The sequence below is a fragment of the Callorhinus ursinus genome, unplaced genomic scaffold, assembly GCF_003265705.2.
Source record: "Callorhinus ursinus isolate GAN/ISIS: 27379988/994484 unplaced genomic scaffold, GSC_fseal_2.0 scaffold39, whole genome shotgun sequence".
NCBI lineage: Eukaryota > Metazoa > Chordata > Mammalia > Carnivora > Otariidae > Callorhinus > Callorhinus ursinus.
In genome coordinates, this window is record NW_027397101.1 from 8,854,413 (window position 1) to 8,880,144 (window position 25,732).

A 25,732-nucleotide genomic window follows, 5' to 3' on the forward strand; every position below is an offset into this window, starting at 1 on the left:
AGTAGAGCAGTTACTTTATCCTTTCATATTTACTCTAGTTTCTGCCCAGAGGACCTTTCCCAGAACTGGATAATCTCCTGAATCCAATTTCCCAGCTGACAACAGCATTGACATTTTTCTTTTAGGAAGAGCTCTGAAGTGGCTTTGTAGATCAGAGCCATTGATTTTTAGATCAGATTGGCTTATGGCCTTGAGAGGTCATGGTGGTGCGGCTGCTCCCTGTGATGTGTTTTATGCTGTATTTTTTTTTATTATTATTCCATGAGATACTGTTAAGACCAGGTGATGGGAGGCTGTCAGCCTGAAAGGCTGACTTTGATCCTCATATACAGTAAAACTAGTAGAAACAGAAAGGCTCTATTCTTGTTAAAGGCAGAGCATTCACAAGTGGGTGGTGGCTGTTTGTAGTCAAGTGGTTACTTATATAATTACTCCTCTCCATTGAGGTGTCCCTGTAAGCCACTATCTAGGACCACACTCTCCCATTTGAGGGAATACATTTGGCTTCACAATGACCTCCTGCCTCTTGAAGAGGCAGATTATTCTAAACAGCTGCAGACTTAAACCTTGGCTCACAAAGGCCAGGGTGGTAATAATTATTTTACTTTAACCAAACAGAACAGCACATTTGAGGATATCAATTATCCTGACAACATAGCTATGATGTGGAGGCCTTTCTGTTAGGGAACTGCTTACAGGCCAAAAAGTCACAAATCACTTTTTTCTGTACTTTCTTCCTCCTTTCAATAAACATCATTCTCCTCCCTCCCTCCACTTGGTAATGGAGAGAAAGAAAGAGAAGTCTACACAGCTTATTGTAAGTGGAACTATATTCATAAATAGCTTCTTGATTGAGAACAAATGCCTCATTAATCCTAAGTGCTTCAACCAGAGAGCACAAGTAAAGTCAGGAAGAATAATGACTGACATTATAGGGAGCATAACATACTGTACTACACACCAGGATGTGCATGCCTGGAGGTCACTGGGCTACGAGGCACATCTCCTTAGAGATGAGGAAAGGCATCCCTAGGAAGAGTAGAGGGGGAAAAAAGTGGTGCAGGCATTTTTCATGAATAGCCAAAATTAGTCCAGTGGCAGGATAAAGAAACCAAGTACTTTGCTATCTGTTATAGAAGGTCATGCTGGGAAGAAACAATAAACCAGCTGGGTTTTTATTTGAAAGCCAAATGTTGTACAGTTTTAACAAAGTAAGATATATGTTCAACTTGAAGTACTTTGCTCAGGTTCCTGGAAATAGGATTATGCATTAAGTTTCATGTAGGTGACCTCTGACCAATCTTAAATTATAGAGGTGCTTCTTGCCACTGATCGTGTGCTTGGCTTGATACCCTGCTATCAGATAGGTGCTCTGCAAATTTAATTTTTATATTGGTGTAAGCAATGCTATTAGGAAGATAAATCCAGGGAAAAATTGAATTTGAAACAGAGTATGTATGACTTTATATTCTTCTGTTATATTCCATTCATACAAATGGATGTATGATGACATTTAAATAGTTACAATGTAGTAAGTATACACCCCCTCCCCGCCCCAAGATATCCATGTTCTAATCCCTGGAACGTATGAGTGTGTTTGTCATGTTGCATAAAAAAACAGAATTATGGTAGTAGATGGAATTAAGGTTGCTAATCAGTTGATCTTATGTCTGGGTTTACCCAATTCAGACACAGGGGTCCTTCCTTAACTGTGGAAAAGTGTGGCAGAAGAGAAGGTCAGAATGAGGTGAAATGAGAAGCTCTTGACCTGCTGTTGTAGGCTTTGCAGATGGAGGAGGGCCATGAGCCAGGGCATGTGGGTCACCCCTTAATGCTAGAGAGGACAAAGAAATACTTTCTCCCTGAGTGCCTCCAGAAATGAATGACCCTGCTGGCACCTTGATTTTAGCCCAATGAGACCCATTTTGGACTTCTGACCTACTGAACTGTATAAATTTGTATTATTTTAAGTGATTAAGTTTGAGGTAGTTTGTCATTGTAATAATAAAGAACAATAAAGAACTAATACAGTATTCAGTAGAAAGCCTTTTTGAAAGGGTCATTCGTTTTCACTCTTAACTGGCATTCCACTAGGTGTGTTGCACCTCGCCCAGTCTGAGGCATCTTTCTCAGATTGCTTTCTTCTGTCTTACTAGCTCATACTCTCTAGTTCCTAGAATCCAGCAGTCCTTTACCCACTGTGACTCCCAGTAATGCTCCAGCTTTTCAGTCTCTCCCTCTCCTCTTACCCTTACTTCTGTTTTTAGCTACTATGTTTCCTTGCACACTTTCAGCTCTCCTTCCACTTGCTAACTTTGTTATTCTCCCTAAGTACAACTGGACCCTGGTAAATCCTATTATCTATCTGCTCTGCATCTGCACCCCTGTAGCTGAATATGGCTGTGGAGAAACACCCACTATCAGATTGCTCTTGCTTTCAGCTTGTAACTATTGATGTGTCCTTGGTGATGTCAGTAATTCATGCTGTATTCTCATCACGGATTCCCTCTATCATTGTCCAGGTTGACTGTTTCATACCTCTGTCACCTGAAGCTTCCCTTCTTCTCCCCCATCCTTACTCTCACTTTGTGAACTTCATATTTCACTGAGCAACAGGAAGCCATCAGTGGAGATCTGCAAGTTTCCACCTGCATGATATCCACAATATCTCTGCTCCTACGTATGGCCACCCCCTTTCTTATTACACACAGTATCATAGTTCCAATAATTCACTTTCTTTCCCATACTGGCAAGTTTCCCCTCTCTAGGTGATTCTCATTGTCATCCAAATAAGCTGCTATTTCTTCCATTTTCAAATAAACCAAAAAACCAGACCAAACCAAAACAAAACAAAAAAACACCTCTCTTCATCCTTCTTCCTTACCAGCTCCCACTATTTCTCCATGCCTCTATGTATAGTAACACTCCCTAAAAGACTTGTCTTTATTCATTCATGTATTTATTCTTCTCTCCAGTTCTTCTCCCTTACTTCTCTCTTAAACTTATTCTAGTCACAGGTTTTTGTAGAAATTTCTGTTCCTCTGTCAGTTGACCACTGTCTCCTGTTTGAAGCACCGTCTTCTCTTGGCTCCTGGGACCCTACACACTCCTGCTTTTCCTCTTTCTTTACCGGCCACTTCTTTTCACTCCCCAGAACTCAAACCTGGGCCTCTTCTCTCCACTAGCTCATTTGGTAATCTCATCCATGTCATAGCTTTGATGGTTTTAAACAGCAGCTAGTCACTGATGGCCTATATGTATCAGTGTCTAGCTCAGTGGAGCACTATGGCCAATTTTATGAGCAGTGCCTCCTTTCACATGCCTAATAGATAGCTCAAATTCACCCTGGTCCCAGACTGAATTCCAGATCTTGTCCTACAGGTCTCCTGCTTCTAGGCCCTCTAGCTGCTGAAGCCAAAAACTGTAGGGTTAGATTTGATTCTTTTCTTTTTCTCATACCCACATTGTTAAATGTTAAATTCTATCTTGGCTACTTTTAAAATGAATTCTGGCCACTTCTTAATTGCTTCTGCTCATATTACCCAGACTTATCTACTCATTACCTCTTTCCTGGATTCTGGCAGTAACCTACCATCTCTTTTGTTTCTACCTTTTTTTTTTTAAGTTTTTTATTTCAATTCCAGTATAATTAACATACAGTGTTCTATTAGTTTCAGGTGTACAATATAGTGATTCAACAGTTCTGTATATTAGTGCTCATCGGGTCAAGTGCCCTCCTTCATCCCCATCACCTATTCACCCCATCCCCCCACCCACCTGCCCTCTGGTCACCATCGGTTTGTTCTCTAGAGTTAAGAGTCTGTTTTTTGGCTTGTCTCTCTTTTTTATTTCTTTGTTCATTTGTTTTGTTTCTTAAATTCCACATATGAGTGAAATCATATGGTATTTATCTTCTCCAGCTGACTTATTTTGCTTAGCATTTTTTACTTATGCTCTTGAACCTTTATTATCTGCTGTCAACACAGCCGTTGGAATGATCCAGTCAAAATGTAGGTCAGATTATGTTCTTGCTGTGCTCAAACCTTACAGTGCCTTGCTTTCTCAGTCAGAATAAAGTTGTTGCCTTTTTTCATGGCCTCTGAAGCCTTATCAGTTATTCCTTCTCTTCAATTTCCAATCACTTTTCCTATTAGAAAAGGCCAGAATCTGCTGGCATCACTTTCCCTAGATTATTCCATGGTCCACTCCCATAGTACTTGACATCTTCTACCATCTAAATAATCTACTGGTTTAGTTTGTCTGCTGTCCCAGAAGAAGGTAACTTCATTGAGGGCTAGATCTTTGTCATTCACTGCAGTTGTCCAGTGCCTGGAACATGATGATTAACTGATATTTGTTGAGTGAGTTGTGTTTTCACTTACAGTACAAAATCAACGTGGGCATTTAAATTGGAGAATTCACTTGCTAGTATGAAATTTGCTGGAAACTGTGGAATTTCCATTCAAAAGATGACTGCAGGAATCCTGTCATCCAGTTTCCTAATCACTCAGAATTCATGCCAGCCCTGTCCTTATATGAGATCCTGTTCTCTCCTCAGCCCTGATAAATGAGCCATCTCTCCAGAAATGGTTCTTCCATGTTTTGTTGATCAGCACTTTGTAAGCTAGCTTTCTGTTAATGTGATTAATTACTCTTTGTTTTCCCAGGTCAGACAGCCCTATTTTATGGTTTTGCATTTCTGTTATGAACATGTCAGATAAATAAGGGTGTGGGGAGGTACTTCAATTTCATAATTTTTCTATAGCACTGAAAATTGGCTTTAGTGGCACTTCGGCTATGTCAGCTAAAATGAGAGCTTCTTATGAGGCAGCTTGAGAATGTTGATATTGGCATTTCTTTAACTGATGTTTTATAGAAGAGCCATTGGAACATGATTTCCCTCCACCACAAATAATGAACAACTGCAATAGCTGTATTATAACAATGTCCTTCTCACCATTGTTGTTAATGTTGTGTCAGCACTTTGATTATAAACACTCTTTTTCATGGTTTAATAACTAAGCCATAAAGAAATCATTCCATTTTGTAAATTGGTATACTTGCTGTTCATTGCAGTGGTGATTTTTTATGAAACCAGATTTTAAAAATACTTCGTAATGCTAGAAGGGGAGTTTGTGAATGGTATTAGGTGAGGGAAAGGGACCTAAGCAGGAAAGGTACAGTGTTCAATATATGATCTAATTTATACTTTTTCATTCAGCTTTTAGCTGCCCTGGGTGGGGGTGAGGGCGGTAAGTACAATAGAAGGGCTCCTTTAAAGCTGTGCTTAGGAGATGGGAGTAGGAGCTGTCTTAGAGAATAATCATGTTGTGACAGACATTTTAATATTTGTTTTGTTTTGGGAGACATTGGTTCACTAGCAATATATCTAAATCTTTATAATAGTGAGTCATTTTACACTGTGTTATTGTTCTTGGAAAAGGCATGCTCATTAAACATGAGATAAAATAAGGCTGGCAATGAGCCCTGACTGTTGAATTTTATTTATTTATTTTGTTGTATTTGGGTGTCTCTAGAGGTTAGATTAGAAAGGAGTTTTGATACACTGAAAGACGTTAGAAGAAATCATAGTGCTCATTTAAAATTTTCATTTAAGAAAATAGGCTAAACCTCCACAGTTACATTAATTTTAAATTACACATATTTAATAAAAAAGGTTTAATTTCATTGTCTGTGGGTTTTCTTTTTTTAATATGAGAGTACTAAACATTGTTAAGACAGTCTCCCATTCTGAACACTCTTGAGTTCTCAACTCTCTTTTACAGAAAACTACTGATACTATTTAGTCAGTTGTCCTTGCAGATCTTTTCTATACATACACGAATGTAATGGCTCACTGTTCCTGGGGGACCCAAATGGTATCACAGTTTAACAGGCTGTAGTGTTTTCACTTAGTAATACAGTGTTTAATTCTTCGTAACTCAGTATTTATGGATTTACTAGACCTTTTTCATTGTTATTTTAAATTTCAATTTTGACTCTATTCTTATTAAAAAATCCAGACATAACAAATAAAATCTAAGCAACAGAGAATTCCTATTCCTCCCAGAGGTAACTGTTTTCTCTGTTATAAACAGAAATGAGATGATTGTACATTCTTCCTTCTGCACAGATATAAATTATCTAAGATATATTCTAAGAAATTGAATTGCTGAGTCATACTTCATGTGCATTTAAAATTTTGATTGATAATGCCAGATTCCTCTCCAGAGCTACCATAACATCTCATATACCCCAAGACCATATGTTTTTTGATTTAATAATGTGAAAGTTACATCTCATTATTTCATTTTTCACCCTTTATTCTTGAAGTTAGGTATCTTTCATGTGTTTATTGGCAATGAAGAGTTTTTGAATCAATCTTCTGCCTATTTTTCAAAAGTGTGGGTTTTAAAAAAATACTTTCTGGATAGCAGTCTTTGTTTTATATTGGAAATATTTTCTTGTCTTATCATCTTATGTTAATTTATATAGTATTTTCTCCTTCAGAATGTTAAAATGTTGATATAATAAAAATTTATTATCCTTCCAATATGCCTTTTATCTTTTAAATGTTATATTAAGAATTCATATTTATCCTAAATCCATCAATATATTTGCCTACAATTTATTTTAATACTTTTATAGTTGTGTTTTGTTTTTGAGTTTAGATCGATAAATCAATTGGAATTTATTTTTATGATTCAGAGACACATATACTCTGGCTCTGTCACACACACACATTTCAGTGTTCCATTGAATACATTATTGAATAGTTTGTGGTATTAGTTTTTGGTTATTTAGCTCTTTGTTTTTTTTCTTTAAAGATTTTATTTATTAGAACAGGAGAGAGAGCGAGAGAGCGCAAGCAGGGGGGAAGGGGCAGAGGGAGAGAGAGAGAGATGCAGGATCCCTGCTGAGGAAAAAAGCCCCATGTGGGGCTTGATTCCAGGGCCCTGGGATCATGACCTGAGCCAAAGGCAGATGCTTAACCGACTGAGCCACCCAGGGACCCCTCTTTCTTTTTTTCTAATTCTCTCTTCAATTAAGAGTGATCTATTTAGCCACAGCAATCAGACAACAAAAAGAAATAAAAGGCATCCGAATTGGCAAAGAAGTCAAACTCTCACTGTTTGCAGATGATATGATACTTTATGTGGAAAACCCAAAAGACTCCACCCCAAACCTGCTAGAATTAATACAGGAATTCAGTAAAGTGGCAGGATATAAAATCAATGCACAGAAATCAGTGGCATTCCTATACACCAGACAGAAGAGAGAGAAATTAAGGAGTCAATCCCATTTACAATTGCACCCAAAACCATAAGATACCTAGGAATAAATCTAACCAAAGAGTCAAAGGATCTGTACTCAGAAAACTATAAAATATTCATGAAAGAAATTGAAGAAGACACAAAGAAATGGAAAAACGTTCCATGCTCATGGATTGGAAGAACAAATATTGTGATGTCAATGCTACCTACAGCAATCTACACATTCAATGCAATCCCCATCAAAATACCATCCGCTTTTTTCAAGGAAATGGAACAAATAATCCTCAAATTTGTATGGAACAAGCAAAGACCCCGAATAGCCAGAGGAATGTTGAAAAAGTAATGCAAAGCTAGCGGCATCACAATTCTGGATTTCCAGCTCTATTACAAAGCTGTCATCATCAAGACAGTATGGTACTGGCACCAAAACAGACACATCGATCAATGGAACAGAATAGAGAGCCCAGAAATGGACCCTCAACTCTATGGTCAACTAATCTTTGACAAAGCAGGAAAGTATGTCCAATGGAAAAAAGACAGTCTCTTCAACAAATGGTGTTGGGAAGATTGTACAGCCACATGCAGAAGAATGAAAGTGGACCATTTCCTTACACCACACACAAAAATAGACTCCAAATGGTTGAAAGACCTCAATGTGAGACAGGAGTCCATCAAAATCCTAAAGGAGAACACAGGCAGCAACCTCTTCGACCTCAGCCGCAGCAACTTCTTCCTAGAAACATCGCCAAAGGCAAGGAAAGCAAGGGCAAAAATGAACTATTGGGATTTCATCAAGATAAAAAGCTTTTGCACAGCAAAAGAAGTAGTCAACAAAACCAAGAGAAAACCGACAGACTGGGAGAAGATATTTGCAAATGACATATCAGATAAAGGGCTAGTATCCAAAATCTATAAAGAACTTATCAAACTCAACACCCAAAGAACAAAAGATCCAACCAAGAAATGGGCAGAAGACATGAACATTTTTCCAAAAAAGACATCCAAATGGCTAACAGACTCATGAAAAAGTGCACAACATCGCTCGGCATCAGGGAAATCCAAATCCAAACCTCAATGAGATACCACCTCACACCAGTCAGAAGGGCTAAAATTAACAAGTCAGGAAACGACAGATGTTGGCGGGGATGCGGAGAAAGGGGAACCCTCTTACACTGTTGGTGGGAATGAAAGCTGGTGCAACCCCTCTGGAAAACAGTATGGAGGTTCCTCAAACAGTTGAAAATAGAGCTACCATACGACCCAGCAATTTCACTACTGGGTATTTACCCCAAAGATAACATGTAGGGATCCAAAGGGGTATGTGCACCCCGATGTTTATATCAGCAATGTCCACAATAGCCAAACTATGGAAAGAGCCCAGATGTCCATCGACAGATGACTGGATATAGAAGATGTGATATATATATACAATGGAATATTATTCAGCCATCAAAAGGAATGAGATCTTGCCATTTGCAATGACGTGGATGGAACTGGAGAGTATTATGCTGAGCGAAATAAGTCAATCAGAGAAAGACATGTATCAAATGACCTCACTGATATGAGGAATTCTTAATCTCAGGAAACAAACTGAGGGTTGCTGGAGTGGTGGGGCTTGGGAGGGATGGGGTGGCTGGGTGATAGACATTGGGGAGGGTATGTGCTATGGTGAGCGCTGTGAATTGTGCAAGGCTGTTGAATTACAAACCTGTACCTCTGAAACAAATAGTACATTATATGTTAAAAAAAAAAAGAAGATAGTAGGAAGGGGAAAATAAAGGGGGAAAATCAGAGGGGGAGATGAACCATGAGAGACTATGGACTCTGAGAAACAAATTGAGGGTTCTAGAGGGGAGGGAGTGGGGGCATGGGTTAGCCTGGTGATGGTATTAAAGAGGGCACGTATTGAATGGAGCACTGGGTGTTATATGCAAGCAATGAATCATGGAACACTACATCAAGAACTAATGATGTAATGTATGGTGATTAACATAACATAAAAAAACAAGAGTGATCTATTTAATATATTTTTTACGTTTTCAATTTCCATTATTTTTTTTGGTTGTAGAATTTTTATATTGTTGGTCTTAAAAATCTGATTTGTCATTTGTTTATAGTCTCATATTTCTAATTTCCACATTTAATTTTAAAACATATTGAAGGGCTTATTTTATATCTTGTGCCTAATATATTAATTGTGTATCTAATTTTACATTATGTTTCTTCTGCTCATAGAATCATATTTTCTTGCATGTTTTTTGCATTTTGATTGTGAGTTTATATTCCTTCGAACTTAATATTTGGGAACTTCTTGAGGCCTTTGTGATAGATGGTGGACCCACCTTCCAGCAATATCATCCTACTTTATGAACAATGTAAGAACCTTACAACAGTGTGATTTCATTAAACCTCTTTCCCTTTATGGTCTTATCTTATATTTACCATTATGTACATTCTACTCTACAGTATTGATATTTTTGTTTGAAACAGTCAAGGCTTTTAGGAAACTTATAGTCTCCTTCTCTGTCTCTTGCTCTCATTCTCTCTTTGTACGCATGTGTTTTGAAGATACAAAAAATTTTATTTTTTAATTTACCCATGTATTTACTGTTTTTTGGTGTTCTTCATTCCTTTTTGCCCATCCATGGTTCAGGCTGGTATCATTTGCCTTTATTCTTTTAGATTTTTTGTCTCTATGAGATTGTTTTTATTTTATCTTCATTTTCAAAGGATATTTTCCTTGGAAATGAATTCCAGGTTGCCAGCTTTTTTCTTTCAGTATTTTGGTAGATAATGTTCCATTGCCACTTGTTTCTGGTTAGATATCAGATGTAATTCATACAGTTGTTTACTGAATGTTTTTTTTTCTCTGCTTTTAAGTGTGTTCTTTATATTTGGTTTTCACAATTTTGACTACTATGTATTTAGGTGTGTTTCCTTTGTATTTATCTGTTGGGGTTTGCTGGGCATCTTGGATCTGTGGGTTGACTTTTTTTTTTTTTAAGTGAGTGGGGAGGGGCCGAAGAAGAGAAAGAATCTTAAGCAGGTTCCATGCTTAGTGCAGAGCCTGATGTGGGGCTTGATCTCACAACTCTGAGATCATGACCTAAGCTGAAATCAAGAGTTGGGTGCTTAACCAACTGAGCCGCCCAGGCACTCTGGGTTGACATTTTTTTTTCACCGCTTTTGGAAAGTTTTCTGTCATTTTCTCTTCCAATGTTTGTTCTCATCCACTCTCTCTTTCCTCTCCTTCTCAGACTCCAATTATACAGAAATTGAACAGGTTATTTTCCCTTAGATCTCTCTTCATTCTTAAAACTTCTTTCATTCTTTCTATTTCCTATTCATGTCTTTAAAGTCATTGAAGTTTTACCCTCACAATTCCAGTCTGCTTTGAAATATATTGAATTCAACATTATTGATGTCACATTTTTTCGTTTCTACCATTTACATTTGTTTTTTAAATAATTTCCATGACTTTGTTAAAATATTGCTATCTTTTCACATGTTATCTTTTTCATTAGCTCCTTTAGCATTTTGAACATAGCAATTTTAAACTCTCCATCTGATCATCCCAGTTCTTCTTCATTTTTGTGTCTGATTTTATTGATTCTTAACTTTCTTAATCATAAATCATATTTTCTTGTTTTTTAGTGTACCTTGCACTTTTTTTTTAATTGTGTGCTGGATATTTTGTCTTTTAGCAAATGAAGTTAATCTTATTTTCAGAAAGGGCATGGCCCTTTGTTTGTTAGATTTCTAGAGTAAGAGTGAGGTCAGTCTGATTTGTAGTTGAGCTAGGTCTGGGCTTTGTTGCAGCTTTAATTTGACTCAGTCCACTCTAGTTTCAGATGTTTTGAGGACAGGATCAGGATTTTCTCTTCAGTGCCTGTTCTCTGAACACTGTGGAAACTAGCATCTGTCTGCTTTTCACAGCTAAGTTGGCGGCTTTTAGAACTATAGAAGATCTCTCCTTGCTCTAGAGTCTAGCTGCCTGGATTTGGGGTTCCTGGAGAGTTTTCTTTTCTGTGCAGGTCTGCATCTTGCTTTCTACACCTCAGGAGAATTATTGACAGATCTCTATTTTGTTCTCTGCTAAACCACTACACCCAGATTATTCACTGGCAATGTTAGGCATAAGTTGTCTAGAACCACAATTAACTTTCACATATCTAACCACTGTTCTTCTTGTATTGTGTTTATGGAATGCTTTACATTTATTAACTCATTTAGGGAAATAGTATTATCCCTCTTTTACAGGTAAGATATCTGAGGCGGGTCATGCCACTAGTAAATGGCGGAACCATGATTTTGAACCCTGACCATCTGTACTTCATTAAATATCAGGATAAAATCTGGTTCTCTAGTGTTACTGTTGCTCCTGTCAGTTAAATTGGATTCATATAGCCTGAGGTTAGACTGCACAGACTAAGTGAAATGTTACTTTTTGCCTAAAATGGTATCATTCTTTGAAGGAAGAAGTGGAGATCAATTTAATGATCTCATACCAGTGAGTTTTTTTAGCTAGGTGAATTAAACAACTAGGAATATAAATTGTTACATAATACATGCTGCTTGTAACACAATTTTTTAATGATATGGGTTCCTTTGAGGGGATTCGTTAAAAAATGAATTCTTAGTCATTTATAGAAATGAAGAAATGGAGACTTGGTTATACCCTTTATCACTCTCTTCTTCATAGTATGGTTAAGTATACACAGGTCTTCTCCCCTCCTAAAGTGTGAGCTTCCTGGGGCAGGCACAGTTTCCTGTTTATTTGGGCATTCTGCTTTGAAATCTTGTGCCTTGCTTTGTTTGTACTTAGTGGTAGAGGATGCTGGAGAAAAGGAGTATGGACTTGTGCTCAGGCAGACCTGAACTTGAACCTCAGTTACTCCTTTTGCTGATAGGCTAGGGGTTGGAAAACTATAGCCTGTGGGCCAAATCTTGCTCACCGCCTGTTTTTGTAAATAACATTGTTATTGGAATACAGCTACACCCATTTGTTTACATGTTGCCCTACAATGTCAGAGTTTAGTTGAAACAACTGTGTAGTGCAAAGCCTAAATTAGTAAATATCTGACCATGAAGCTTGATGGCTCCTGGATTGGATGATTTTATACAAGTTACCTAATCTCTTAAATCTTAGTTTCCTCATAAATGAAGTAGGATATAAATTACCTAATAAGTTCATGTTAAGGAGGGGAGGTAAAGTATATGAGGTTTCTGGCAGGGTATTTAGAACGAATTAGGCCTTTAATATAGCTTTTATTCTTCTAATAGAAAATATTTATTATTGATAACCAACTTAATAAATCAGTGTCCTGAGGGGACTCTATCACTCCCTATATTCTCATTCAATTCTTTCACTGAATTAGAAGATGAGCAATATTAGTACAATTAGTGTATTTGGTAGGTATCAACCTTTACACGTATCAGGCATTTTATGGATTCTTAAGAAAACTTGAGCTACTTTTCAGGTAAGGATTAACCTTTTAAATTTTAGAATTAATCAATTTTGCTGCCTGACAATAAGGTACTATTTAAGAAAGGAAAGAAATGTTTAAAAGTATCCTATATGATATTGCCTTTTATTGGGTTATAAACATAGGCATTTAGTGCAAGTTCATTTACAAATGAATGAATTGACAAGTTGACATGTTTGTGCTTGTGACAGATCAACTAGTTTGCACCATGTGAGGGATGGTGACTCAAAACAGTGACATAACTGGACATGACTTTTTTCTTTCCTACTTAGTTCTTCAAAATTGAGTGAATTGAATAGAAACCCTGATATCATATATATCATATAAATCATATAAGTAACTACTTGGCAATGAATATTTTTGTTTTTTTCTAAGAAGTATGATTTTTTAAGTAAATCATGGCAAAAAGAGCTCCATGTCAAATCATTGTTTCTTAACTCCATGTTAAGTTACCAGAGCCTGCAACTTCCTTTCCTTAGTGTCCCTGTATGAATATGATCTTTGCAATTTTTTAATCCTTTGGAGTTTTCAAGATTTTCACTCTGCCCTATTTTGCCCTTTCTCATTATGTAACAGATTCATCTGGAGATGTATTCTCTATCATAATAAAGAAAGAGTAACCTGACAAATATTTCCATGGCACTCATCGAGCTTACAGTTTATTCATGACAGCAAAAAGAATTCAACAAATAATTAAAAAGAGTAATGAGTGAGAAGTAACTGGTCCAGGGGATTAGGAGAGCCTTCTCTGAGGAATCAGCATTCAAGCTGAGATGTCAAGGATGTGTTCAGTGTAATAAAGAATGGTGTAGGGTGTGTCTGAGGTGTCTGGGGGCACTGGGTGTCTATGCGTGGAGAGTAGTACAGTGTGAGTCTGGACAAGGTCCAGGGCTGATGATCCTGGCCTTTTGGGACCACATTAAGTACTGAGAAGCACTAAAACCCATCCGTGTAGATTCTAGGTTGACCTGGGGTGGCTGTTGCCATATTTTAGGTCTGCTGAGGGATGCTGGGGTTATCAACTGATGTGACAGATGTGATCTAGTATGAGGGAGATTACGTCCTCCAGCTTGAGCTAGACAGGATGCTTGATGCCACTGATAGCAAACACTGGGGGACTACAGGCTTGAGGAGACATGACTTCATCTGTGCATGTGTGTTTGAGGTGCCTGTTGAGTGTCAGTCAGACATACCAGGTAATTAATGTTTGAGTCACTCACTGGCCTTTTGAGAGTCAGGGAAGTGGATCAGATGCCCAGCAAGCAGTTGTGGATAGAGAAGCGAATGCCTCTTACAAAAGCTACCATGTTTAAGGAATGTGAAAGAGATTCCTGTTAGAGGAAGCAGAGGATCAAAAAGAGATCAAGAAGGGCAGTGAGGGGCACATCAGGTTACATGGAAGCCTCAGGTAGAAACTGTCAGGCATGATCAACAATGTTGAATGCCGCTTACAGGTCAGGTGAGCCAGGGACTTGGAATGAGCAATTAGATTTTGTGCCATGGAGGTCACTGGTAATCCCAGAAAAAAACAATTTCATATTGTGGCAAGTGGAGTCTTCTCAACCTCCCTTAAAATCTTGAGTCTACATGTTCTATTTGAGAGGACCGTTTCCTCTCATTGTGGTGGTGCTCTGCAGCATGTGTACCTTTTAATGATCCTCCTCAGGTGCTTTCAGGCAGCTTCCATGCTGCTTTGCTGTATTTAATTCTGCTAGCTTGTCCCTTTAGGCTTTTTCTCACTACTAGTTTCATTAATCAGGCATCTAATGCTCTTAGTGTCTGAGCTCCTCACCATCCACAGTTCTCTGCTGCATTCTCACTTCGATACTGACATCTTTTTATAGTCAATGAAAATATTTTACTTCGTGTTTTATTTTCATTTTCTCTCTCTCTCTGTAGAAAGTGTGCTAAATTACTGGGAAAATACTTAAAATCAGTAATGTTTTATGAAATTGTTTTTGAATAATTTGGATGTTATTGAATAACTTGAATTACTAAATTTCTCATTTTTAATATTTGGACTGAACTTTTACTTTCATTGTGTGCTTCATCAAAACTATTATGTCGAGGGACTCTAGAATCTGGCTTTGTTATAGAGAAAATCCATTGAGTTATCTCCTTGATCTGGGTTTATAATGGATTCAGATGTATATACATACACAGGGCAGCTTTTGCTACTCTAACCTTTAATAATAACCCAGGAAATTTCAAATGGATGTGCAGTGTTTCCAAACAACATAAAACCATTGAACATTTCTGGTTGTTTGCTTTTTTTGCTGCCTGTTAGGAGTTATGCAGGTATATTGATTATCCTCAGTTGCTTTGGTATTGCTCTCCTCGAAAAATTAAAGCTATAGAGTTTGACACCCCATTATTAATAGTAGATAAGTTAAAGGGATTCTCTGTAAAGTGAAGCAAAACTTTAGTTAAAGAAGATCACCTTGGAGAACAGATAAAGAAATTTTTATTTCTTTAATAAAGGGAAAAACCGCAAAATAACCTACAGTTATTTTAAAAAATGTATTAATGCAAGAAATTGGGAGGACATCTATCAGTGCTTGAGGCTGAAAATAAAAATTACTTAGATATTTAATTTAAAAATTCTAGGTCAGCAAAAGGCATTGCATTGCTCTCTAGTCCTGTTTTCTCATGGACTTTTCATAGGATTGTAGTGAGAAATAATAAATAAAATCTGTACTTGTGGTAAAGGGAGTCAGTCAGTCATCTTGGAGTGAAACAGTCTGTGCCAATCTAAGACATATAAAAGTGCCCAAATTATAAACTTATGTGGGGAGAAGAAAGGAAAACATTTCATGGTGCTTTTTTTCTGGGTGTGGATAGCCTGGGTTTATCAGTACAGTTTTTCCAACACCATTTGCCCACCCACAGAAAGACCCAAATGATATTTTTATGAAGAGTATCTTTCAAGAAGAGCTTCCTGCTAATCCTTATTGCAGAACAAAGCCTGCCAATACTCTATTTTGTAGCTATCCTGTACACACGAATGGATTCCCAGAGCACAAGGAACTAATCATATATGTATTCTCTGTCCTAGAATTCTAGTAAATGCTCTCCAGGCTGCCAAGTGCTCTGTGTCACAACTTCCCCTAGAGATGGCAAGTGAACACGGCAGGAGGGTGGTGATAACCCCTCAATATCTCAGGAACATTTTTGTGTGTACTCTCACTTCCCCCCTCTTTTTCCTTTCCTTTCTTAAACTGCTCAGAGATAGGCCTTCATGAAGTTCTTGATGGTTTTAATTTTAAAATACAAAATTAGAATTTATGGGAATATTTAGATAAATAGTAATGATGTCTGTTAAATGAGTCTGATAATTGTGTTTTTTTTTTTTTTTTCCTCCTAGGAGTGCTGCCTCTGCAATTTGAGAGGGGGTGCTCTTAAGGAAACAAAGAACAATAAGTAAGTATTGTGTTAATTGTGTTCAATTTTATTGTTTCCTTCTGCTCTCTAGAGTGTTGAACCTCTGGGTGGATAGTTTGCTGTGTTACCTCTCATTATTGGACACATTGTCCCAAAGCTTTTGTTGTCCAGATCTAAGGTTGGGATTCTGCGCATGTCTTCAGAGACTATTACTGACAGCAGTTCACCTCTCCTGGTTGAAGGTGGTCTAAGCCTTGCTTCTGTCCTTGTCTTTGACACCCGTGAAGAATAACCCCTCTTTTACTGATGGCGGTTTTTAAAGTGAAGGCAGCCCATATCATCTAGGTGCCATTGGAATCCTAGTGTTTAATGTGATGAATCCTGTTAGTCTAATAAAAACAATGTGCCTGAAAACAGTGAAATCTGTTACCTTCAGATAAATAAAATCAGTCATAGTCATAACATTAAAACAAAACAATTTACTTTTAAAACCAGCAAATTAACAAGAGAGTGTATGTACTAAAATAGAAACATAGGGAGAAAAACATTGATTTTCAGATTTAAAGGGGACAATTGGAGAATATGAAGAGAATCTTGAAAGAGAGAAGTGAACATAAAAGAAAGGTAATCTGGTTTTTAATGTGGTTGTTGAAATATATTTTTGCATGAATTTTATTTTCATGACCCAATTTTAGTATTTAAAATGAGGCCAAAGCATATTAAAGATCCCTTTGGAAATAGGAAAATGTAGAAATGATAGAAGCAGAGGTCGTAAGTTGGCATTTAAGGGCCAAATCCAGCCCCAAAATATGTTTTAGTTGACTGACATACCATTTTATAAATTTGATGCAAATTTTAAAAGTTGAGAGATTTTATACAAAAATCCAGATTTTTATCTATACTTGAAAAATAATTGTTCATCTCTGTATAGCAATAATATGTTGGGATGAAAACCTAGCCTAAATGGGACAGATGACCCCCAGGTTACCATGATTTACCAGTGTATTTGCTTACCTCCTGCCTGGCCCTATGGGCACTGGAGTTGGGACCCCTGGTATATAATGTAATGATCAAATTAACATAACTATGTGCATGTGCACATGTTTCAAATTGCTTACAAGGAAGAGCGAAGACATTTATCATTCCTGTGTTGATAAAGCTTAGTCTAGTAGACTTATTTTTGCTTAACTTTGGGTCTTCCTCTTTCACAGTCTTAGTTAATGTGATTGGCACTTATACGAAAAAGTGTTGCTAGGTCTAGGATATCACATAGGTCATGCAGACTGTGAATTGCTTTAGGTGGTTCCTGTGCAGACAAAAGTGGTAAGAACTTCTCTTCCTACGCTTGGGCTAGGACAGAAATAGTGTTTACTATAGGATTATAGTATTTATTAGATTTGAAAGAATGCCCTGATGGGGTTGATACTTGTCCTCTCTTCCCGTGGTCTTTAAAGGCAGGATGGAGTCTTATGTTGTTTGAGTGACATACTCTTTGACTTAAAAATAGGTTGATGGATATGATAATTCCTTCAAGATGTCTTTAAGCCTTAAGAGTCTTAATATTTACTTGGGGCATGACATTTATGAGAAACTAAATAGTGTTAATGGGGGATGTCATTTTTCTGGGGTAATTTAGAATTTGAAAGGAGATACTCGGCATTAAGTAGGAAATGAGAGAGCCAGCTAAATTTTTTTCCTCCTTATCTCTGGGTTCTTTTGGTTATAGTAGGATTGCAATGAGAAACAATTTAATTAAAGACTTAATCAGTGTTAATTCTTTTAGAAGACTTTACTATTTGTTTTAGTTTTCATGACACTTATATTATGTAAAAAGATTATACGCTATACCCAATTCATACCTTTTATTAATTGAACTAATCTTTTGCCACATATTAATTAGCTTAAGTATATTAAACACCTGTTATATTTCAGTACCAAGTGAAATAGAAAACCTACATTTCAGTATTTTGCAGAGCCAGTGTAGAAAAATACCATATATTGATAGGATCAAGTCTCTGGTCTTCACCCCATTCTTCATGTTGCAGTGGTGGGCAGGGTGGTACTGAATCTATCCAGGTATCACCCAAGAGGTTTAAAATTCAGAGTCTGTGATGGATTTAGGCTTTTGGCTTTCTTTCTTGTCTGTGTATTTACTCTCTGTGAGAATTGCTACCGCCTAGCTGAAGTATACAATATTTAAGTTTAGGGAACTTATTTTCATGTTTCATGTCTCCTTTCCTGTAGGTGGGCCCATGTCATGTGTGCTGTTGCAGTCCCAGAAGTTCGATTCACTAATGTCCCAGAAAGGACACAGATAGATGTAGGCAGAATACCTTTACAGAGGTTAAAATTGGTGAGTGGTAAAGCTTCTTTTTTACCTCATAAATCAGCATTAATTTCAAATTCTGAATATTTCTTTTAATGTCACATTCTCAAGATAATTTTTCTCTTAGCTTCATTTCATTATTCTACCCTTTTTTTCCTTTAGCCTAAATTTACTTATTTGTACATATTCTCTTCTTATTATGTTGTAAGTATGATATAACCTTCCTCAGTTCTGTTTGAAATGAGGCAAAGGGATACTACTTTTTCTGGGTTAGTGTGAATTTTCAAACCATAGGCTGTCTGATGAGGTTTGTTAGTAATATACCTGAACTATCTATCTCTATTTAGATTGTTTAGTTTTTCTCTCTGGCCTCTCTTTGGTTGGTCTTCACTTAGCAAATTCACCTAACCTGATTTCATTACATCTTCACTAAGAAATTTGTAGGGAAATAGAAAAATTTTTATTATTGCCAAGGGATTTTTTTCCTTTATAAATAGATACAAGTCATTTAATTTGCCAGACTCTTTGGCTGATTATCTTCTGACTGGTTTAGAAACTTTCATAAAAATCTTCCTACTCGTTCTCCTTATTAAGAATATTTTTCATTCCAAGGATAGACTTTCATTCCTCAACACTGGAGTTCTGTTAAAGTGTGAGCCAAGAAGGCATTACTTTAGGCCCTTAAATTTCATATTTAATGATAATTTTCTCTAACATTACATTGCATAATTTTAAAATACTGTAGTATGTTTTACATGTGGACTTAATTCTCTAGAATTTCTTCAGTACTTCTTATTTTTAACTTGAGGTCTTTCCACTACAGAATATTTTGGGCACTGTAGCTATAACTTTCTACCCAACTATTAACTTGTCTCTTCGCCATCAGGTAGCTGGGCATATTGTCTCTAGACCTCTGTCACAGGCACTTAGAATCTAGTCTTTCATTCTCAGAGAAGGGAAAGTATACACTATTGTTTTCTGTTATAGATGCATCAAGAATTTCACATTGCTAGAAAATATGTGGTCCTCTATGGACCTGATGATTGTCATTGGCAGGTTGGGTGGTAGCACCAGGATGCTCAGGATGTGAAGTTTTGTGAATGAAATGGGTCATTTAAATGGCCCTTCAAAGCTCACAGTGATTCAGAAGAGTGTAAAAAGTTCTTCAGCTCCAGGACTTCCATAGGAAAGTTTGAAATCTTGTATCTTGGTCACCAGTTAAAAAAAAAACTACACACATTCCAATGAGAAGCAAAAAACATTTGCCAGAATTAGGACTATGGGGTAGGATATTTTAAAAAATGTTGAGTTCATCACATGTTAAAGAATTTAATGTTTAGCATGACAAATATTAACAAATGTCTTACATTTTAATTTTTCTCTAATTTACAAGTAGTATGTATTTGCAAAGATTCCAACACTGCATTTAACAATCATCTTTGCTTCTCTATCCTGAAAGATGACTTCTGTTACCAGTTTAATGCTCTTGATACTTTCCTTTAAGGAACTATATTGTGGCTAATCTAGTACATGAATGCTGATTTATTGTTACTCACACCAGTCCCAAAGGGGTTTTAAGGGAACAGCAGGGAAGGACAACATGGGATCGTTTCCGTGCCATTCAGAAAGTTATATTTAGAAATTCGACATCTAAAGTGCCAAAGCTTACTGTTTTCTTCTCATTGCTATGCCTCACCTTGATTGTGTATATCACATACTCTTTACAGAATGTTTTACATCCTTAAACAATTGATACCTTGAAAAGCATAAGTTTTGACTGAATTTAAGATCATCTAAAGTCTACTTCTAATGGCAGTGTAGAGCTGTTTATTGACTTATTTGGGTGAAATTAGCAGGCTATAGATCAGATTTTTTTCTGTTCTTAATAGTTTTATATGCATAGAGAGTTTCTTGGTATTTATCAAGTGGTACTTATCAAAATGCTCACAGTGGTTAAGTGGGAAAATAAAAGGAAAAACTTCATTTTGGGGGAAAAATATCACTCAAAAATTCTGTTACAGTTTGAAAGTGGGCAACAACCAAAAGTCTAGATGACTTTTTTATCAAGAATTGTCAAGAAAGCACCATCACTGTGGTGAATCTCCCATTGTATAGCATCTGTGCACCAGTCTTTCTCACTTAGTGATCAGACTCAGATGGGCTGGCTTTGAATAACAAAATTTACACATGATCACTTGTGTGTGGCATGGGATATACCCTTCCAGGGAACGGGATGCTCTGCCCTATATGTGCAGAGGGTTTGCTTTCCTGACATTAGCATTCTTTTATTTTAAAGTTTAAGTAATCTGTTGGTACATGGCCAATGTTAGAAGTTAGTATCAATTTATTTCACCAAACCATTATTACCTTACCTTGCCAGGTACTTGGTGTACATTTTCAAATAAGACATTTGTTCCTGTCTTTTAGCATCTTACAGTCTAGATGGGCTTTCTCAACTTTTAGACAATTTTTTGTTCTGGGTGACTGTCATGTGCATTGTAGATTGGAGCATCCCAGACCAAACAGGCAATGCTAGATACCTTTTGGGAGGCAATATCATTCCCATTTGAGAACCTACCCACTAGTCTATAGGGAAGACATACACATAAAGAGGAAATTTTAACTTTTGTCATTTTCAGACAGAATATCTTGGTTGAAAGAAGTAAGCTGGAGACTGAGAGAATAGAAATTTTTAATTGTTTTTAAAAACAATCCTAGAGAATTCTTTTTGGCAAATTGAATTTGTCAACCAAGTAATGAAATTCGGCAACATATATGTATATTTACTACTGTATAATTATTATATAATCTGATTATTTTAACACTTATAACATTAATATTAACATTAATTATTCTTACAAAAATTGAACAACTTTGAATAGTAATCAAGTGATGTGTATGTGTGTGTGCACATGGTAATTTTGAGTAAATATTTATGGAATAAAAGGCAGCAAATTGTTATTTATTATTTCTGCTTCTGACTTAAAATTATTGTGGCTGGAGGGTTGGATCACATAATACCAATGGCTTCTGCCTTTTTATGGTTTCCTCTTTAAAAGTTGTGGTGGTAAGCTTATGCACAAGTCTCTGTAAGCTGCTCCAAAGGAAGCACTGACCCATGGAACAGCAGCAAGGGGGACTCTGAGCGTCTCCCCAGTTTCCACTAGGTGGTGCTGCTGTACCAGTTTTCCATCCCATTGCCCTTAAATCACCTCCTTAACAAGTGCCTAATCGGAGTCCTGCCCACATTTGTAGAGGGGTGTATGTGTTGGGGTGTGTGTGTGTGTGTGTGTGTGTGTGTGTGTGTGTGTGAGAGAGAGAGAGAGAGAGAGAGCGAGAGAGAGAGAGAGAGAGAGGGAGAGGCGGAGAGACGGAGAAATGGAGAGACAGAGATGGCACCAGGAAAGGGAAAATGCTACTGGCTATGCATTCAAAGTGCTGAATTCCAGAGGGCAGTTTTTTAGTTCAGTTTTCATTTAGCCATATGAAAAGAACAGCTTTCCCTTGGGGCAAGTTAGTGTTTTTCTGTATAAGTAAGAAGCAACACTAGTTAACAGCCAGTAACTGCAAGAGGCTTAAAGAACAGCTGATGGCAAACATAAGTTTAAAATGTCTTCTGAAGTATGAAAGCTGTATATTTAAAAAAAAGTGATCATTATTATTAGTCTTTCTAGAACATGGAATAGTGGAATTTATGCAGAAGTATTCGAATGTTTTGGTAATACTATTGTTAGTTTTTTGTTTATTCATTGGTTCAACTTGCAGCTTTTGAAATACCTCTCTGTACAATGATTTGTGTAGGAAGATTTTTTTTTTTTTTTTTGCAGAGCATATAAGAAGGTTTGTTTACTTTAGTAGATTTTCCCTCTTATTTATAATGACCATTTTTTAAAAAAGAGCAAATGGAAAACAACTTTTTCAGTGCTCATCAGTGGATTATGTTGATACTAAAATGGTGTGTGCTTTTATGAAGAACCTTTATCTCATCCAGCTACCTTGTTTGGTAACATACAGGTGTGGTCTCTGCTCATTAGATAATTAAATGGACAGCAGTGATGACACTACATTTCTTTTCAAGACAATGTATTTCATTTTATGTGGTTGATAATTTTAAATACCTTCTCCACTCTCCAGTGAACATCAGAGCATTGTTGCCTAGTAGGACAAAGGATGAGGAGGATGCTGAAGACATTGCAACCCCTACTTGATTGGTGTGCTCAGGGATAGCCAGGCTAGCCGTTTGTTTGAAGTCACAGGCCATCAATGGGTATGCCTGAAGACAAAAAAGAAAACATCTGACTCCACGTCATACAGATTTTAGAATTTACTCAGTCATTTCCTTATCTCAATTCCTTCCATCTTGTTTTCTCTACTAATATAATTGGTTAGCCATGGTCATAATTGAATCTCTGGAAGAGGAGCAAAATTGGGCAAAGATGAGAATACCAGAAAAGGAAATAGAGATAAAACACATATGAAGTTAGAATGTCTTTTTTTTTTAATTTTCACAATGGAAAAAATATAGGTAAAAATTACCGGGAAGAAGAGTTAAGGACAGAAATTTAGAGAGGACAAACAATATATTCTTTTTATAGTAGAATCACACAGAAGACAGCAGTATTATCTGCTGAAATAATCTTCAGTATCAGTGTTATCTTTTGGAAGCAGATCACCAAAAAATCTTCAAATTCGATTTTAAAATTTAAGGGAAGAACATTTTAAGAACCTAACAAAAGGAGTAAAACAGCATGAAGTTCTGTTATTTGTTACATACTTACCATGAATGTCTATTACATATATCAATCACTTCTTGAAGGTTAAATTAATTAAATATCTGTGGAATTGATATAAATAAAACAGCAAGGCAGGTTTGTGGATTCTAAGAAATCTTGGGAAATCATAGCGGACCTTCGATGCAGCCATTAGTTTAAAATTTTTTTCCTGTTTGGAGAGAAAGTTCTCAAATAGAAATGTTCTAAGAATATTTAAACATTAAATTGCATGTATCAAAGCAAATGATGTTTATCTTGATTGCCATCATTGCATTAAAAACCTCGGTTGTTTGTTGACCACACATCCATCCTTACAGTAGCATAGCACTGTGCCTTTGGTTTCTATGTGTGTAGACATTCCTAAGATTTTTACATTTGAAATCCTATTTTTGCAACCAAATAGAGAGAGAAATGAATTTTAGAATAGCTGAAGTTGCCCCCAGGCCTTTAGTGACCTCCGATGTGTATTTGATGAGTGAACCAAGCACAGGCACAAGTGTTCTCTGAGTGAAGAACATTATTTTAAAAAAGAATTTACACTGCAATGATGACTGAGCTACAAGCCTTTCAGTATCTGGCTGAGACCAACTATTCTGCTTAGAAGCCTCTATACACTTTAAAATTTGTACCTGAAGGCAAATAATAGTGAACTTGAAAGCCAGAGATTATAGTTTTGAAAGGTACGTCAATTCTGAAAATAGAGTGGTTTCACTGTGGTGTTCCAGCTGAAAAGTTGAACCAAGGGGAAAAAATACATCCAGGCTTCCTATTTCTTAGAATAAGGCACTTGTTCTCTTGCTAACTGGCTTATGTTATCAGATGTGTTGAATACTAAAAATAGAATTACTGAGAGATAGAGATGGGGACTGCCTCACATGCTGTAAGATCACACTCAGCCCTGTTTAGTTAATGTTACAGCAATGTTAGAGATCAGCTTTGCTTTCTTTCTAGAGGACTCACGGGTATATTTGACAGAGCCTCTGTTAATGCATTTTGGGAAATATAAAGACATAATTGATTATATTATATCACTTTAAAAGAAAAAAGTAGCATTGTAAAGGCAATCAAAAAACGTCATTATGTTCCACGTTAACACATGTACTGTTTTATTCACATCTTCAGTTATTTTTAGAGACAAAGGAATTATAAGAAAATACTAAACATTGACCATGATGAGTGACTTTATTATTTAAATGCTGTTGAGGAAAAATTTGCTCTTAATAAAGTGAACTACCGAAGGAGGAATAAGTTATACTACAAATGAAATAATTGTGTAGTGTGTAGGGTCCAATTATTTATAAAATTCAGTATGAAATTTATATCATTAAGACTGTTCTTCAGAATTTCAACATACATTGTATCATCAACTTTGTAAGATTTTTAAATAAGTTTAGTGTAAAAAAATGTATATTAGTAGCTGTATAGTACTTAACTGTCAGAATGATTTGCTACAGGGACTAGATCCTATTGCAAGCTGTCAAATTTGTATATTGCTGTAATACCAAACCATAAAATCTTTTGAGTAAAATGGAAAATGTCAGATAGGCATGACTACAAATAATATACTTTCTGAAGGCTGTAGACATCTATAGGAGAATATGTGTAAATGCATGAAATGTTATCTTGTTACTATGGATTTTCTTTATCTGCTGAAAGAAAACTCTGAGGCAAAAGGAAATTGATTGGAATCTTTAAATTTTTAGTTTTGAACTCATTTTTCCTGGGGACTAATTTTTAAAACATTATTAGTTAGATAAGTAGAACTTCACATAATTCATGATTCAAGAATATTTAAGAGAGTAATCTTATTTTTTAGCTTGTATTGCTGAATGGTTCATTTTTTTTTTATCTTGTCTGTGTGAGTAGTGATTACTGACAGATCTTTTAATTGAATTAGTGAGCTGGGGTTGGGGTTCCAGAGATGGGATCAGTCCCTTCACTCCAACATTGACTGGGCCAATTCCAACAAACACGTGCCAAACCGAGGAAGCTGCTAGATGGCGCTAAACAATCTATAGGGTTTTGCTTGGTCAGCAGTGAATGACAGAAGAGAGGTTATAGTTTTTGAAAGGTATAGTCATTATTGTAAAATAATGGATTCATTATTATTTGTTGTTCTAATATTTTAGTATTAATTAGGTTTTTTTCCCTGAAAAGGGCATTCTTAAAAATCCACAAAAATAAGTTATTTAATATATGACTGTGGTATATTTTAGGCGTGTTTTCTCAATTTAGTAATGCCTTTTATTTTATTTTATTTTTTTATTTATTTTTTAATTTTTTATTGTTATGTTAATCACCATATATTACATAATTTGTTTTGGTGTACTGTTCCATGATTCATTGCTGTTCATAACACCCAGTGCTCCATGCAGAATGTGCCCTCCTCAATACCCATCACCAGGCTAACCCATCCACCCACCCTCCTCCCCTCCAGAAACCTCAGTTTGTTTTTCAGAGTCCATCATCTCTCCTGGTTCGTCTCCCCCTCTG

General features: G+C 36.4%; 1 protein-coding gene across 7 annotated transcripts in view; it reads left to right on the plus strand.

Moving 5' to 3' along the window:
• KDM4C (lysine demethylase 4C) overlaps positions 1 to 25,732 on the plus strand; it is a 586,257-nt gene that overhangs the window by 414,430 nt on the left and 146,095 nt on the right. For 6 of the 7 annotated variants that reach the window (XM_073880748.1, XM_025887837.2, XM_025887836.2 and 3 more), the window contains 2 exons: positions 16,125 to 16,180; positions 18,386 to 18,494. In XM_073880748.1, the coding sequence (XP_073736849.1) occupies positions 16,125 to 16,180; positions 18,386 to 18,494 (165 nt within the window). Of the gene's footprint in view, positions 1 to 16,124; positions 16,181 to 18,385; positions 18,495 to 22,601; positions 23,500 to 25,732 lie in introns of those variants that run through there. The other variant, XM_073880751.1, reaches the window with a different exon arrangement.